The following is a 14,603-nucleotide window of genomic DNA, read 5'->3' as shown; positions in this document are numbered from 1 at the left end:
CCAACCTTAGAACTTCTCTCTCCTGGTTCCCTGTCCTCTACCTTTGCTCTTTGGGAGGGTCTGGGATGTGAGTGATGCCCTTCAGCAGCAGGACAGGTCCTCCCTTTCCCTTTCCCTTTCCCTTTCCCTTTCCCTTTCCCTTTCCCTTTCCCTTTCCCTTTCCCTTTCCCTTTCCCTTTCCCTTTCCCTTTCCCTTTCCCTTTCCCTTTCCCTTTCCCTTTCCCTTTCCCTTTCCCTTTCCCTTTCCCTTTCCCTTTCCCTTCCCCTTTCCCTCTTTCCCTCTTTCCCTCTTTCCCTCTTTCCCTCTTTCCCTCTTTCCCTCTTTCCCTCTTTCCCTCTTTCCCTCTTTCCCTCTTTCCCTTTCCCTCCCAAGGCCGAGCACACCAACATCCTCCTCCTCCCTCCTTTGTGGGCCTGGGCAGCACAAACATGTCTCCCTTCTCAACCTCATGTTCCCATCCATCTAGGCTTTCTCCATCCCATATGCTCATGGGCTTGTTTTCTTCAGTGCCGGGATGCCATCTTGCCACAGGCTCGCAGGACGAAGAACCCAGACCTTGGGGCTTTCTGCGTGAGGTTGAATTGAGAAAGCAGAGAGGGGGAAACTGAGGCACACTGGGGTAAGTACTTCTCGCAGGGGGACGCTGGGCTGCGAGAGACAACCAGGGCTTCTGGCTCACTGTGTCCAACCACAGGGCTGTTCACATCATGCTGCAGAGGCACCACAAGCTGTCTGCTCGCCCCGTGCCTGCTGCCGGAGCCACAGCATCAGGCTCCCCCTTCTCCTTTGGGAAGGGAAATGTTTTCCCTTTCCCCTCCCTTCCCTGCTCGCCAGCGTGAGTCCGGTTTCCCCTGTGCGCTGCCGCCAACTGCCTCTGGAACCACTGGAAAATGCATAAAAGGCCTGGGCAAGGCTGCGGTGAGGGTTACTCGCAGTTACAGCTGGATCCAGCTGCTGATTTAAAGCAACAACAGCACAGTCACACAGTCTCCCCAGGAGACCCAGGCATCCCAGGGGCACAAATCCCCCAGGGAGAGGAGGTAGCAGCCCTGCTGGGCAGCAGCCCCAAACCTAGAGGGGAGCTTTTTCCCTGGGGAAACTGAGGAAGGGGCATCCCAAGGAGGCAAATCCTTGGATGGATCCAGCCCCGGGGGTTTGCTCACCCAGGTTTGCTGACTGCTTCCCCCTGTGCTGCTCCTGCAGCTCCTGGCACAGAGGCCAGGGCACTGCTTCCCTGGCAGCCCCGGCTCGTGTCCCGCCTGGGGATGGGGCTGCAACAGCCTTGTCTCCTCCAGCACTGTGCCACCATCCTGTCCCCTGCCTTTCCCTGAACCTGTGGCACTGGAGTGTCACCCCATCCTCCTATTCCCCCACACTGCGGCTGTGGGGTTCGTGTCCCCCCTGAGCACCATGCTCTCATGGGGTGGCCCAGAGGCAGGTTGGGGCTGCAGAGGGCAACAGTGGCTTGGGGACCCCCCAGCAGGGCAGGGCTGGCCCAGCCATCACCCTGCAAAGCAACTTCTCCTCCTCCCCCATTTTTGGAAGAAATTGTGCAGTTTCCCCCGGGGTTTGATTCCAAGCAGGGCAGCGGGCATTGCTTTTGGCTGTGGCTCAAGGTGTTTCAGGGTGAGCTGCCAAGGCCAGTGGATCAGGAGGGAGACCCTGGCTTTGGGAAGGTAGAAACGCTTCTCCCACCTCCGCCTGGGAGCCCATGTGGTCCAGCTCTGGCAGAGGCACTGGGATGGAAACGGCCGCGGGGCCCTGGGGTTAATGTGTAAATAACCAGTGCCGTGCTCGGGATCTGGATTATGGTCCTGTTAATGATGGGCAAGCGGAGGGAGCTTTCTGTGGGGGTGGCCGGCTTCCCTGCCATCCCACGTCACACCTGGACGGTACATGACGTCTGCCCCAGCTTCCAAGCTGGAGGTGTTCATTCAGCAATAAACCAGGGTAATAATTAATCCTAACTGCCTGTGGGGTTTTCTCTGAGCGAGGGCTGGGACAGAGGCAGTGCCAGTCCCTGGTCATAGCCCCTGGGATCCCACGTGGGAGCAGAGGTGATGGTGGAGCCTCCCAGGATTACTCTCTACCTGCCCACGCAGCACAAACAGCATCACGAAAGGTGCTTAGAAAACAAATGTGCAAGCACAAAGGGACATTCCCTGTCCTATTGCAGCCAGGATGTTTGTCCAGGAGTGCGTGCAAAGTCCTTACGTGGTGTGAGTCTGGCTCAGCTAAACAAATAGTAGCCTCGGCCTCCTTCCCCACCCTGGGGTATGGCGCAGGTGAATGGTTTAAGGAACACCTAAAATGTGTGACCACCCCATGCTGCTGGTGTCAGGTCAGGCTGAGCCCTTGGTCCAGCTCCAGGCACTCAGAGGTTTGGGGAGGAGAAGGCTGATTTGGGTGTCCCTGCAGGTCACAGGGCGACAGGACCTTGGCTGGTGTGGGAAATCCAGCCTGGGGACCACAGCACTGGCACAAGTGGCCAGGAGGTGTGAGAGTCACTGGGAGAAGAGATGAGACTTTTTTCTGTGTACATATAATTTGCTGGAATGGAAAGAAATCAGAAAACACCACCAAAAAAAAAACCATAGCAAAAAAAACAGGGCAGCTTTTCCCAGTGAAACAAACCCAAACCATCAGTGGGAAAAACATCAGCTGGGTCAACCTGCCACTAGCCAGCCCCCTGGGATCACATAAACTTCATTAAAAAAAGCCTCTTCCTTTGTACTTACTTTTTTTATAACACATTTTAGTTCAGGCCCGCTTTGAAATGAAAAGAGGCTTCTTGAAACAAAAAAAGCATTGCGGTTTGCTTTGAGAACATCCAAATGAGCCACTTTGGCATCGCCCCAGTCCTCACCCAAATGATTTTTGTTCACCATCCTTTACCCAAATGATGCCCTGTAGCCCTGTTAGGTGCCAGCTCCAAAGCCTCATGTCCCCACAGGTCGTTTGCCCCCATCTCCAGTGGTGACACCGGGTGGGATGCTTAGGTGGGAGGTAAGTGTGTGGCACTGGTACTGGCTGTCTCCAAATGGGTCCCAGGAGCCGGCAGCTGCAGAGGTGGCTGCTGTTGGCAGGAGCTGATGTCACCCCAGCTGTGACTTGGGTGTCACTTAGGAGGGTCTGTGCATTACCTTCCCTTCTGCATCCCCATCCAATGCAATGAGTGTTATTTCTTGCAGGTCCCGTGCCAGCTCTCACAGGACCACAGTGGCTCACCGCACCCCAGAATGTCTCCAGCATTGCGTTAGGCAAACGAGCTGAGCTTCTCCATGCCTGAGCAAGAGCCTGCCATCCAAGAGCCTTTCTCCAGACACCTGCAGCTCCGCCAACAGTGCCAAAAAGGTACCTGGTGCCTCTGAATTTCAGCCTCGTGACTTAGACCTAAGAAATAAGGGTGCTGGGTGCTGCAGCAAAGGAGGGACAATGGATTCATCCACTTTGCTGAAGACAGGGACAGGCAGGAATGGCAGGGATCTGCTGGTGCCTGTGTCTGCTCATAATAAAGTGATGCTGCCCCTGGCTTCAGTTTTGGGTGAACAAAAAAATTCAGGTGTCTCTTTCTAGACTTTGCTCTCAGCAGAGGGGTTGTGGCTGCTCGGGTAAAACTTGTTCTTGCCAGACACTAGAAAGAGGCAAGGAGAAGGTGTGTGGAGGAGGATTATATTTTTTTTAAGAAAATGGTTTCATTTGGTTTTAACCTTCCTGCTGCCTTTCTGCTTTCCCAGGGTGAATATGGAGAGCCTGAAAACTTGGGTTTGTCCTAAACTTTCCTATGTAATGATGAAACATATGTAAAAAATGCTGCTTCATCTTAAGACTCAGCCTTGAAACAGGAGCTGGTGATGCCAGAGTTGCCTTGGACAGCGCTTATCTCTGTCGTTAGTAGCCCCAGACCTGACACTATTTAAGTCTTTAACGAATAGAGAAGTAAAGCTTTGCACAGCCATCACGCCCCAGGTCTGCAGCGCTCTCACGCAGCAGGACATGCATCTGTCCTGCACAGGAGGAGGCAGGCGCAGGGTCTGCCTGCACAGGGGGGGATTATTGGAGCTGAAACTGCGTAGCAGCACAGAAGCATCCGGGAAGTCCCTGTGCTCGTGGCCCTGCTGCTTTCCTGCACGGAAGCAGGCAGCAGAGAGGCGGCAGGCAGGGAGCATAGCTGGCAGAGCTCCCTGCCGAGGCTGCCAGGAGCCCTCCTCGCCCCGCAGCAGTGCCGCTTCCATGCCCGAGCAGCTCAGCCCTCGGGCACGCTGCATCCAGCTGGCCCTGGGCTTGCCGGCTGGCCATGCTGTGCTGGGGGATCCGGAGAGCCCTGGGAGCCTGTCGCACACCCACAGCACCTGGGCATCTCCTGCAGGCTACAGCAGCTGCCCCAGGGGTGTGTTTTGGGGTTTATTCCAGCTCCCCACGGCCAGGATGCTGCCACCCCTGTCCCCTTGTGGTCCCAGGGCATGTTGCAAGGAGGAGATGGTGGCTGTGCTGGTGGGGCTTTGCTGTTCACACCCCTTTGTGCCTGTTTGTGAAGGGGGAGTTCTCCAACGGGGTCACCCTCCACTGTGAGCCCCTCTTTGCAGAGTGGAGTGAGCTCCCAGCCATGGGCCCTACCATCTACAGGTGCTACAGGGATGAGATGAGTCCTCCTCACATCCCACTCCGGGGTGATACTCAGTGTAGCTCTTCATCATACCCAGTACTCTTTCTCTGTGCACTTCCCAGCCATGATTTTCTTGGGGCTATGAATTCAGCAGATACAGACTTTCCTATCGGCAGTGGGAACAGACCAAAAAGGAATCAGGGAAGGTGTGTAGGTACTTTCGGTGGTGATAAGGTTGTGGGGTGCTGCAGAGCTGGTGCAGCCAGTTTGGGCAACGCTTCCTGGGGAGCTTTCACAGTCCCCAGGACATGGAGCTGCAGGGCATCTGGGAAAGCAATAAACTGAGATGAGGAAAGAGAATGAGGCTGGGAGAAAGCAATGCAACTTTCTTTCCCGAACTGAGCTGGACTTGGGGTTTTCTTGGAGCAGGGCCAAGTGTTGCTTGAGTAACAGAGGTTGTGTGGGTCCCACCACATGTCCAGCCTTGGCACAGAAGAGCCTTTCCCATGACAAGCACAGTGTGTCTGGGGGGGGGGGGGGGGTATGACAGCTGTGGGAGACCCCGACCCTCAGCACTCATGCAAAATGCAGAGAGGCTGTGGGGAAAGGGACTGGGATATCTCTGCTGGGCAGGAAAGGAAATATCCCAAAGGATTTCCTGCAGGCTTCATGGTTGACATGAGCAGCTGGTGGGGATGGAAGCATGACAAAAAGGGAGACATCAGAAATGATGGGGACTGATTTTCATGGCTGAAAAAGACCCTCAACTGAAATGCTACATTTAAGAGGAAAAGAAGGTCTTTAAATCTGCATCTCAATGGGCAATGGGATGTCCCCTGCTGGTATGGCTGCAGCAGGGACTCTGGTGGAACATTACTCTGAACCAGGGCTGAAGGAAGAGTTTGGAAGGACACCTCACCTGCCCCCGGTGCTGGTGGAAATCTGATCCATGAGGCAGGTCCTGGCATGCTGTAGGCACCCTTCTGCTGCAGCAACCCTTCCTCTGGACTCCCTGCACCCCACGTGAGGTGTGGGTCCCAGGAGATGTGTGGGTCCTGGACAGTGTGTGTGTCTGGTGAGGTGGGAGCCCTGGGCAGTGTTGGTCTCCAACAAGGTGTGGATCCTGAGTGAGATGTGGTCCTGGGTAAAGTGTGGGTCCCAGGAAAGCTGTGGCTCCGTTGCTTCAGGGATCCCAAACTATGCTGTGCACAGAGGCAAAGCTGGGATCTCAGTGTTGCCGTGAGAAACCGGAGCTGGGCCCCAGCTTCCTTTTGGGATTCATCCCAACCTGACCTGACTGTGTTGAGGGGCGAGGGCAGAAAAGACCCACATTCCTTTTCCAAAGATCAAATCCCAGCTGCCAAAAGCACCTCTCCTGGTGAGCTCTGGGATCCCCTTCCCACAGCTGGGACCCTTTGCAATTACCAGCGATGGGGCAGGGCTGATGCACCCAGAGGGCACTGTGAGGGCTGCAGAAGACCCTACGGGGTGCCAGGGTGGGGGATGTTTGGGTGGGTGGGGCCGGGGGGGGTGGGGCAGGACAGGACACACCCGCCCCCACCCCTCCGCGAGCTCCCAGCTCCCGGTGAGTTTCCCATCAGCAGCGCGGAGGGTCCCCGGGGGAAGCGCGGTGTGTCACCCGTAACCCCGTCCCCGGCATCGCTGGGGAGCTCCGTGCCGGCGGGGGGGCGGGGTGTGTGTGTGGGGGGGGGGGGGGCTGAGGGGCAGGGCAAGAGTTAACCTACCTGCTTTGCCATCCCTCTTGGCTCCACCTCGGAGAGCGAGGGGAGGGAAAAGGGAAAAAGTAAGGGGGGGGGGGGGGGGGGAGGTTTGGGGTTGGGAAAAAGAAGAGGAGGAGGAGGAAGAGGAAGAGGGCAGAAAGCAGCGCCCGGACCGCGGGCAGCCCCGGCCAGCAGCGGAGCGGCCGCCCCGTCCCACTCCCAGCATGTTCCAGTGGTGAGTGAGCGCAGGGAGCGGGGGCCGCGCCTGCTCCTGCCCCGTTACCCCCCGCTGCCCCCCGTTACCTCCGCTCCCGCCGCCGCGTCCTGCCCGCAGCCTGGGGGGCTCCCCGGTCCCCATCCCGCCGGGTCCCTCCCGAGGGGCTCCCCGGTCCCCATCCCGCCGGTCCCTCCCGAGGGGCTCCCCGGTCCCCATCCCGCCGGGTCCCTCCCGAGGGGCTCCCCGGTCCCCATCCCGCCGGTCCCTCCCGAGGGGCTCCCCGGTCCCCATCCCGCCGGGTCCCTCCCGAGGGGCTCCCCGGTCCCCATCCCGCCGGGTCCCTCCCGAGGGGCTCCCCGGTCCCCATCCCACCGGGTCCCTCCCGAGGGGCTCCCCGGGAGCGGATAGCTGGGCACGGGCAACTTTGGTGAGGAGAGTGCGCATGGGGAAGGGACAAAAGACGGCGTCTGTCCCCTGTCTGTCTGTCCCCATCCCAGGAGTGACGTTCCTTTCGGCCGCGGGTCCCCCTCCCCCCGCAACCCCCGGGCCGGGGTACCCCGGGCCAGGCTCTCCGGGGTGTCGGCTCCCAGCGCAAACCTCGCCCCATCTCGGGACGGGGCCACCGGGCAGGGCTGGCGGTCGGTTCCCCCCCCGCCTTTCCCTGGGGATGCCTTCCCCAGCCCTTCCCTGCAAAGGGCCGGTTTGGGAAGGGGAGGGGGGCGGCGTGGCCGGGAGAGCGGCGCCTGGGGGCAGCCAGACCTGCTCCTGGGGTCCCTGTCCCACGGCAGCGCCAGCCTGGGGGACGGTGCCCATGGAGAGGGGGGGGGGACATCCAGGGCTCCTGCTCTTGCCTCTCCCCCAGCCCTGTGTTTTTACCACCTTGTATTTAAGCCAGAGGTCTTTTATAAGAAGTGGACGTGTGTCCCCAGACACCCTGGGAGGACACCCACCGTGAGCTGGGGCCCTGCTGGGCGCTTGCACACAGGCTGCTTTTGGAGACATTTGGGTGCCCAGCATCTGCTCCTAGATAAGATCCCCTCTCCCAAGCCCTTGGCACCGCCAACAGAAAGGGCTCTATGCTGGCAGTGCCTCCACCGGCTCCGTGACTGGATCTAATTGAGGGGCCAGAAAAATCCAAATAAATAGATAGCCCTGACTGATCAAAGAGGTTTTCATGTGGATCAAAAGTGGCTGTGTGCCTCCGGGGACCAGGGACGGAGAGCCCCAGTCCCCCAGGGCCTTGCCTGCCCTACAGCATCACCACCTGAAAGGGGAACGGCCGCCTCTAATTTGGGGATTTATATTTAACCATCCGGGCACAGCCGGTGGTGGCGTGGCCATCTCACAGGGAGGCTTTTGAGCTTTTCCTGGTGGAGAAAAGGGAAGAGGAGGGGAGTGGGTTGGGACCCTTTCAAAGCTGTCTCAGTGGCACTGACACTGGTGGTTGGGCCAGCCAGCCCCAGCTGGCGCCGGTGAGAGCCCAGCCGGCATGGACACGGGTTGCTGCTGTCCTTGGGCCCTTCGGTGCCGGCTCTTGGGGACACTGCCAGGGTCTGGCTGGGGGTTGTGCCCCAGAACAGGGCACTGGGACTCAGCAGGGTGATTTCTCTGTGATGGTAGCAAAGCCAACACAGCTCCCTCGCCTCCTGCAAAGCAGTGGTTCTTGGAGTCTCCAGGGAGCAGGACCCGGTTCCTCCCCCCTGAAGTACTTCCCAGCTGAGGAGACCACAGAGCAGAAAGACTCAAGATCAGAGAAGATACACGCGATTGCCACTCTTCTGACCCCCAGAATCTTTGGTTTGATGTGGGAATTGCCTGTGGCTATGGCTCAGGTTCCCCCAGTCCCTGTTGCTTTTCTGCCAGTGCAGGGACAGGATTTCTGTGGGGCAGGAGGTGGCCGTGGGGCTGCTGGCTCCTGCTGAAGCCGGTGGTGCCCCTGCGGGTTGCCGAGTCCGACTTATAGGAAAAATCCCAAATAATTTTTTGTAACAAATCAAAAATCGCTCGTTGCACTGGTGGGAGCTGGGGGAGCAGTGTCTGGTGGAGGAAGGAGGGAGGAATAAGTTTCTGTGCTGTTGTGCAATACCTCACTGATACACCTACATGTACCCAGGCTATCCAACCTCCTCCACCTCTTACTAAAAGCAGGAGCTCCATCTCCCCTCAGCCCCAGGGCAGTCTTCTGCCTGGGCTGAAATAAAAAGCAGTGATCCAAGGAGGGTAATGGGGGTGAGCGACTCCACAGAGCTCCTGTCTCTTGTCAGGCAGAGCCTGCCAAAGGTGGAACCCACTCGTGCCAGTTAGTGACAGCCCCACCAATGCAAATTTTTTTTTTTTTTTAATATTAAATCAGTAATTCCTTGCCCATGGCTTCTGGGGAACCCTTGGCCATCTTTCAGGCTGGGTATTTTATCATGTGTTGTCCTTGGGGTGTGGGGAGTGCAAGGATGGGATGGGATGGGGTGGGAGCAAGGCTGAGTGTCCGGATGGGATCGGTGCAATTGGGGTTACTATACAAGGGTGACTAGGGTTATTTCTGCTGCAGTGCCAGGTATTGATGAGAGGTTTTAAAAATTGCTTGGCTGTGCAGGGGTTAAAGTTTTATCGGACCACAGGGGTTCTAAGGATAAGCTTAGAGCTGTGTGGCCAGGGCTGGAGAGGGTTAAGGGAATGGTGAGATCTAATCAGAACTGCTCCCTCATCAGTCTCAGATGAGTGGCCACATATAAAACCAGATGAGGAATATCTATCAATTTACCAGTAATTACTTATTTCCACGCTGGCTCTCACAGTCCACACTAGCGATCACAGTTTTCCCACGTAAATGTGGGGCTGAAAAGTTCTTTGTGCTTGAGGGCAAAGCTGGAGACAGGAGTTCCTGAAAGCTCCTGGTTCCCCTGCTTCCCTTCGGGGCTGCTGCATTTCAGTGTGGCTGGAGTCCCCAAGAGCAATGCAGTCCCCTGCCCTGGGGAGCCCAAGGGAATATGGGGTGTCCCACCAAGCAGGTGCTTTGGTGCAGCCTGTGCCCCAAAACCCCAGCAGCTTCCTGGCAGTGCTGATCATAATCCAGCCTTCAGGGCCAGGAGAGTTTCAAGGTTCCTTTTTTTTTTTTTTTTGGCGGGGGGGGGGGGGGAGCTATCTGGAAAACACTTGGGTTGTATGTTTCAGATTTCAGCCCCAAGCTCCTTCTCTGGACTACTCCAAAGTGAAGGTGCCATCTGCCTGGGTAGAGACTATCTTGGTTCTGGCTCTGACGGGGAGTGGGAGGCTGAGGGCTGTCCCTGGTGGGTGGCACCCAGGCTGGAACGTGCTTCTGTCACCAAGAGGGCAGGTGCAGGGGATCTATGAGACTGGTGCCACGTCTGTCTCCTTTGGCTCCCCAGCCGAGGTCCCTTTCACTCCCCGGCAGGGAAAAGGGGCTCCAGGGACTGCTGAGCACCTCGCGTGTCCCCTCCATGTGTCCCCTCCATGTGGAGATGGTGCTGCCCTTGGGAAGCTGTCAGGACCCCCGGTGGGCACGTGGATCCCAGCTGCCACCCCCCAATGCCCGGTGTGCTTTTGCACAGGGAGATGGGCCAAGGCAGCTGGAGCAAGCAGGACTGCAACATCAGGAAAGTGGAGCAGATGTGCCAGCTGTGGAGCAGAGCCAGGTACTTGGGGACAACATAGTGTAGATGGGCAGGGCCAGCAGTTCCTCTCCTCTGTGGCAGCAGGGCAAGAAAGCCCCCTTTAACTGTGTGGAAAAGCAGGTTGGGGTGGTATTCGGGGTGGCATTCGGTGCATCAGTTGTCTCTGAGTGCAGCCCTCCTGCTGTCCCAAGGACGGCACGAGGATCCTGCTCAAGCCCCTGGTGAGCACCAGGGTTTGTACCATGAGCCAGCAACTTCCCCTGGTGATGGGTCTGCAGCAGGGGAGGGCAGCGTTTGATCTACCACCCCCAGCCCTCCACACACCCTGGATGTGCAGGTATCTGGTTTGCTGCAGGCTGGGAACATCTGCCCCCAAATCTGCAGTGCATCTACTGCTCCTTATCACCACAAAGTGAAGCAACAGGTCCTGAGAACTGGCCAAACACCCAGCAGTGCCCCCAGAAATGCTGATTCCCAAGGTGGCTGCAGGGCTAAGGACATCTCTTCCCCACTGAACCCTGAAGTTCGCCTTAAGTGGTGATTTTTTTTGGTCCTGATCTGCCATTTTGAAATGAAACAGCAATGACTGTTTCATTTTGACTCCTGTGGTCTTCCCAGCTCTGGTTTCTCAGTGTTGCGTGACCTGTGATGCCAGTCTAGGGCCATAGGATGCCAGTCTACAGCCATAGGCAGTATGCCTGTATTTTGGAATTAACATTTCCATGGAAAAGATAATTCCCTTCTGCTCTTGTCCTAAACTGCAATTTTCAGATGTCTGAAACAGAGCTTTCTTCAGGACTTCTCTCCAAAACAGCTCTTCACGGGAGCTCTCATCCTGACTTCATATCTCTCTCTCCCCTTGCGTCCCTCCCCCCTGCCTTATCTTCTTCCCGGTGAACCCTTCCCAGCTCTTTGCACAGATATGGGGTTGCCAGATGATACCGCAGCCACTTGCTATATGCCTTGTGCCTGTCCCTGTGGTTAAGCGTGGCCCCCGAGCTGCCCTGCAAGCAAGCAGGATGCAGGTGGGAAGAGCGTGTGTGGTGTCCCACAGCTCTTCCCACAAGGCTGCTGCCCATCAGGTGATGGGACACAGATTATGAGCATTCCATGACCTCTCCAGGAGGTGCTTTTGCAGGCAAGCTTCTTGCAGCCTGCAGTTTCCTCTCCTTAACTCCCTGTCTTATCCCTTTAGGAAGAAGACCATCTACAAAACTGTTTGCCTCTCCTTCTTGCTGGTGATCACAGTGACGGTGCTGCAACGGGGAATGGCCCCCAGTCAGTTCATGCAGGGCCAGCAGCAGAAAGACCTGCCCACCCCAGAGGCCCTGAAAATGCAGAAGAGGGACAACTCCTTCTCCTTCACCAGCACTTTCTGGAAGAGCAAGAAGGAAAAAGCTCCTGTGAAAGAGGAGAGTGTGATGGCAAAGCAAGTGAAATCCTGGGATGTCACCACTACCAACTGCTCAGCCAACCAGAACTTCAGCAAGGTGGACTGGTTCAAAGGGCTGGAGCCCAACTTCCAGCAGTTCCTCCTCTATCGGCACTGCCGCTACTTTCCCATGCTGATCAACCACCCTGAGAAATGCAGCGGAGACATCTACCTGCTCATCGTGGTCAAGTCTATCATTACGCAGCACGACCGCCGTGAGGCCATCCGGAGGACCTGGGGCCAGGAGAAGGATGTGGACGGCAAGAGGATCAGGACGTTGTTCTTGCTGGGCACGGCTTCCAAGGAGGAGGAGAGAGCCAACTACCAGAAACTGCTGGATTACGAGAACCATATCTATGGGGACATCTTGCAGTGGGATTTCCTGGACAGCTTCTTCAACCTCACCCTCAAAGAAGTCCATTTCCTGAAGTGGCTGAACATCTACTGTGACAATGTCCGCTTCATCTTCAAAGGTGATGACGATGTGTTTGTGAGTCCCAGCAACATCCTGGAGTTCCTGGAGGACAAGAAGGAGGGAGAGGACCTCTTTGTTGGGGATGTCCTCTACAAGGCCAGGCCAATCCGGAAGAAGGAGAACAAGTACTACATCCCCAGCGCCCTCTACAACAAAAGTAACTACCCACCCTATGCAGGGGGTGGGGGCTTCATCATGGATGGACCCCTAGCCAAGAGGCTGCACAAGACCTCGGAGACACTGGAGCTGTACCCCATTGACGATGTCTTCCTAGGGATGTGCTTGGAGATCCTAAAAGTGTCACCCATTGGGCACGAGGGCTTCAAAACTTTTGGCATTGTGAAGAACAAGAACAGCAAGATGAACAAGGAGCCATGTTTCTTCCGGAGTATGTTGGTGGTTCATAAACTGCTGCCTCCAGAGTTGCTCCAAATGTGGGACTTGGTCCATAGTAACTTGACATGCTCGAGAAAACTCAATGTCCTTTAGCTCAGTCTCTCTGGAGAGCTGGGACTGGAGGGGCTGGGACAACCGATCCCTGCTCCAGGATGGGGTGAGTCTCTGCTGGTGGCACACGAGTCCTCTGCGGGGCATGTTCCTCCGGGGCAGAGACTGCGCTCATGGGCAGGGTTTGTGATGGTGTTTGTTCCTGTACTGTAATGTGGTTCACTTATCTCCAGCTGGGTTGGGGGTTGATGAAAAAGGAGAGGGGAAAAAAAACACAACACAACAAATCTAGCACAAAATGAAGAGAGAGAGGGAGGGAGGGCAGAGCTCTGCTTTAGGTACCACCTCCACCAGAGTATGATGAAATACGGGGTGGGGGGGGAGGCAGAGAGGGAATGTGACACAGGCATTTTTTGGAGATGTTCAGGGTCTGGCTATCCAGGGAAAGTGCTTCAAGGGAGCTGAGCAGTTTACAAGTGTGTGAGCCCCCGACAGCTCAAAAGTCAAGGGGATTTTGTTTGTTATTTCAAGTTTCTCCTCCATGTGAGGTTTTAGTGACATCGACTCTGTGTGCATTGGGTTTGCCCCTGCCAAAGTCCTCACTGTGCAGCTGGGGAAGGGGCTCTCCTCCGAGGCTGGATCCTGAGCCCCCCTTGGGGTTTCAGCCAGGCAGTTGGGGAACTGGGGTCTTTGTCCCTGATAGAGGGTCCCAGACAGTGGTGGCTCCCAGCACCAGCATGGGCTGCGCTCAGCCACACAGCCCCTCTGCCAGCCTTGCTGTGCGTGCACTCAGAGGAATGTACCCAGCTGGAATTCCTCAGGGATTTGTTCCTCCTGGCAGGAAAGGGAAGGGACGAGGCAGGCTGCCCTTGCCCACAGCCAAGAAAGAGGCAGAGAAACTTGATCAGCCCCAGCTGGAGTGGCCCCAAAGCACCTGGGACCCCAGCTTGGGTGCAGGCACCCTGGGGGCTCGCTGCAGGGAGACCCTCTCCTTGCAGCTGGGCTGCCCTGATGGGGTTGCCTCAGAAGGGGACAACAGACCCCAAAGACCCCATGCATGGCTGCTTCAGGCTCAGCCCTGGTTTTGCAGCAAGCACGATGTTCCAGGGCAGGTTGGAGAGTATCGGTCCTGGCCTGGTACACAGAGCAGGGTCCAACGGGACAAGGTGAAGGAGAGCTGGTGTTTCACACCGTATCTGCCCCTCTCAGGGCTGTTGCAGTGTTCTACAGGATGAGGCTCAGAAGCATGACAAGGAGTGGTACCACAAGACATGGCCCTCTTTCTTTGGGCTGAAAGGACCACTGGAGCTGTCAGGGGGAGCCCCAAGCCAGCTGTTGTGATGGACACCCCCCCCAACACAGAGAGACATGTGGCCACAGATGCTCTCCAGCCACCAACCGCAGGTGTCAGCAAAGCCACAGGCATGTGCAAAGCCACACGCATGCACAGGCCCTGGCATGCCAGCTCCCAGGCACATGCTCTGCGCACACAGATGTCCATGTCATGTACGAACATGTACAACCCCATCCGTGGCCCTGACCACGCACAGTGAAACGTGGCATGCGTGCATTCCCTCTCTCTCCCTCTCTGGTGCCAGACATTGAAGGGAAAAAATATTGACTACCTCAAAGGTCCCCCTGTGCAGTGCCTTTTTTTTTTTTTCTTTCCTTTTTTGAATGTGTTTTGGAAATGGGCCTGTTTCATTTACTCCAAGTCTGTATGTTCCCCAGGTTAGAAAACAAGGAAGAAAAAAAAAAAAAAAAAAAAAAAAAAGGGCCTATAAACCAGCCAGAAAAGGCACCCTCCTGCCAAGCCCCACAACCTCTTGGCCAGTGTCCCTCATCTGCCCAGTCGCAGATTTGGAAAGGAGGAAGAGAAAGAGCCCACTGCTGCCCAGGGCTCGGCCCTTGGTACTGGGGCTAGTGGCAATACTGTGAAATTTGATTTAGGATGCACCCAGCAGCACCGCATCCCTGGGGCAAGTGCCAGCAGTGCAGGGCAGAGACTTGCCCCAGGGGCATTTTCGGTGCCTGCTGGGTTCTGGCAGCACACAACACTCTGCTTTCCCGTCCCC

At 56.6% G+C, this 14,603-nt stretch overlaps 1 protein-coding gene across 2 annotated transcripts; it reads left to right on the top strand.

Annotated features, from left to right (window-relative positions):
• The first annotated feature begins 406 nt into the window (after positions 1-406).
• Positions 407-12,784, top strand: B3GNT7 (UDP-GlcNAc:betaGal beta-1,3-N-acetylglucosaminyltransferase 7). Of its 2 annotated transcripts, XM_056359076.1 has the most exons (3): positions 407-620; positions 3,193-3,355; positions 11,370-12,784. In XM_056359076.1, the coding sequence occupies exon 3, from the start codon at positions 11,443-11,445 to the stop codon at positions 12,568-12,570; it is 1,128 nt and encodes a 375-aa protein (XP_056215051.1). In that variant the 5' UTR covers positions 407-620; positions 3,193-3,355; positions 11,370-11,442; the 3' UTR covers positions 12,571-12,784. The 2 variants fall into 2 exon arrangements, with proteins under 2 accessions (XP_056215051.1, XP_056215050.1); XM_056359075.1 differs by lacking the exons at positions 407-620; positions 3,193-3,355 and adding an exon at positions 6,457-6,563.
• The last annotated feature ends 1,819 nt before the right edge of the window (positions 12,785-14,603 follow it).

Source organism: Falco biarmicus, chromosome 13 (genome assembly GCF_023638135.1).
Source record: "Falco biarmicus isolate bFalBia1 chromosome 13, bFalBia1.pri, whole genome shotgun sequence".
Lineage (NCBI taxonomy): Eukaryota > Metazoa > Chordata > Aves > Falconiformes > Falconidae > Falco > Falco biarmicus.
The sequence above is the reverse complement of the archived record's forward strand: the minus strand, read 5'-3'. Positions and strand labels throughout refer to the sequence as shown.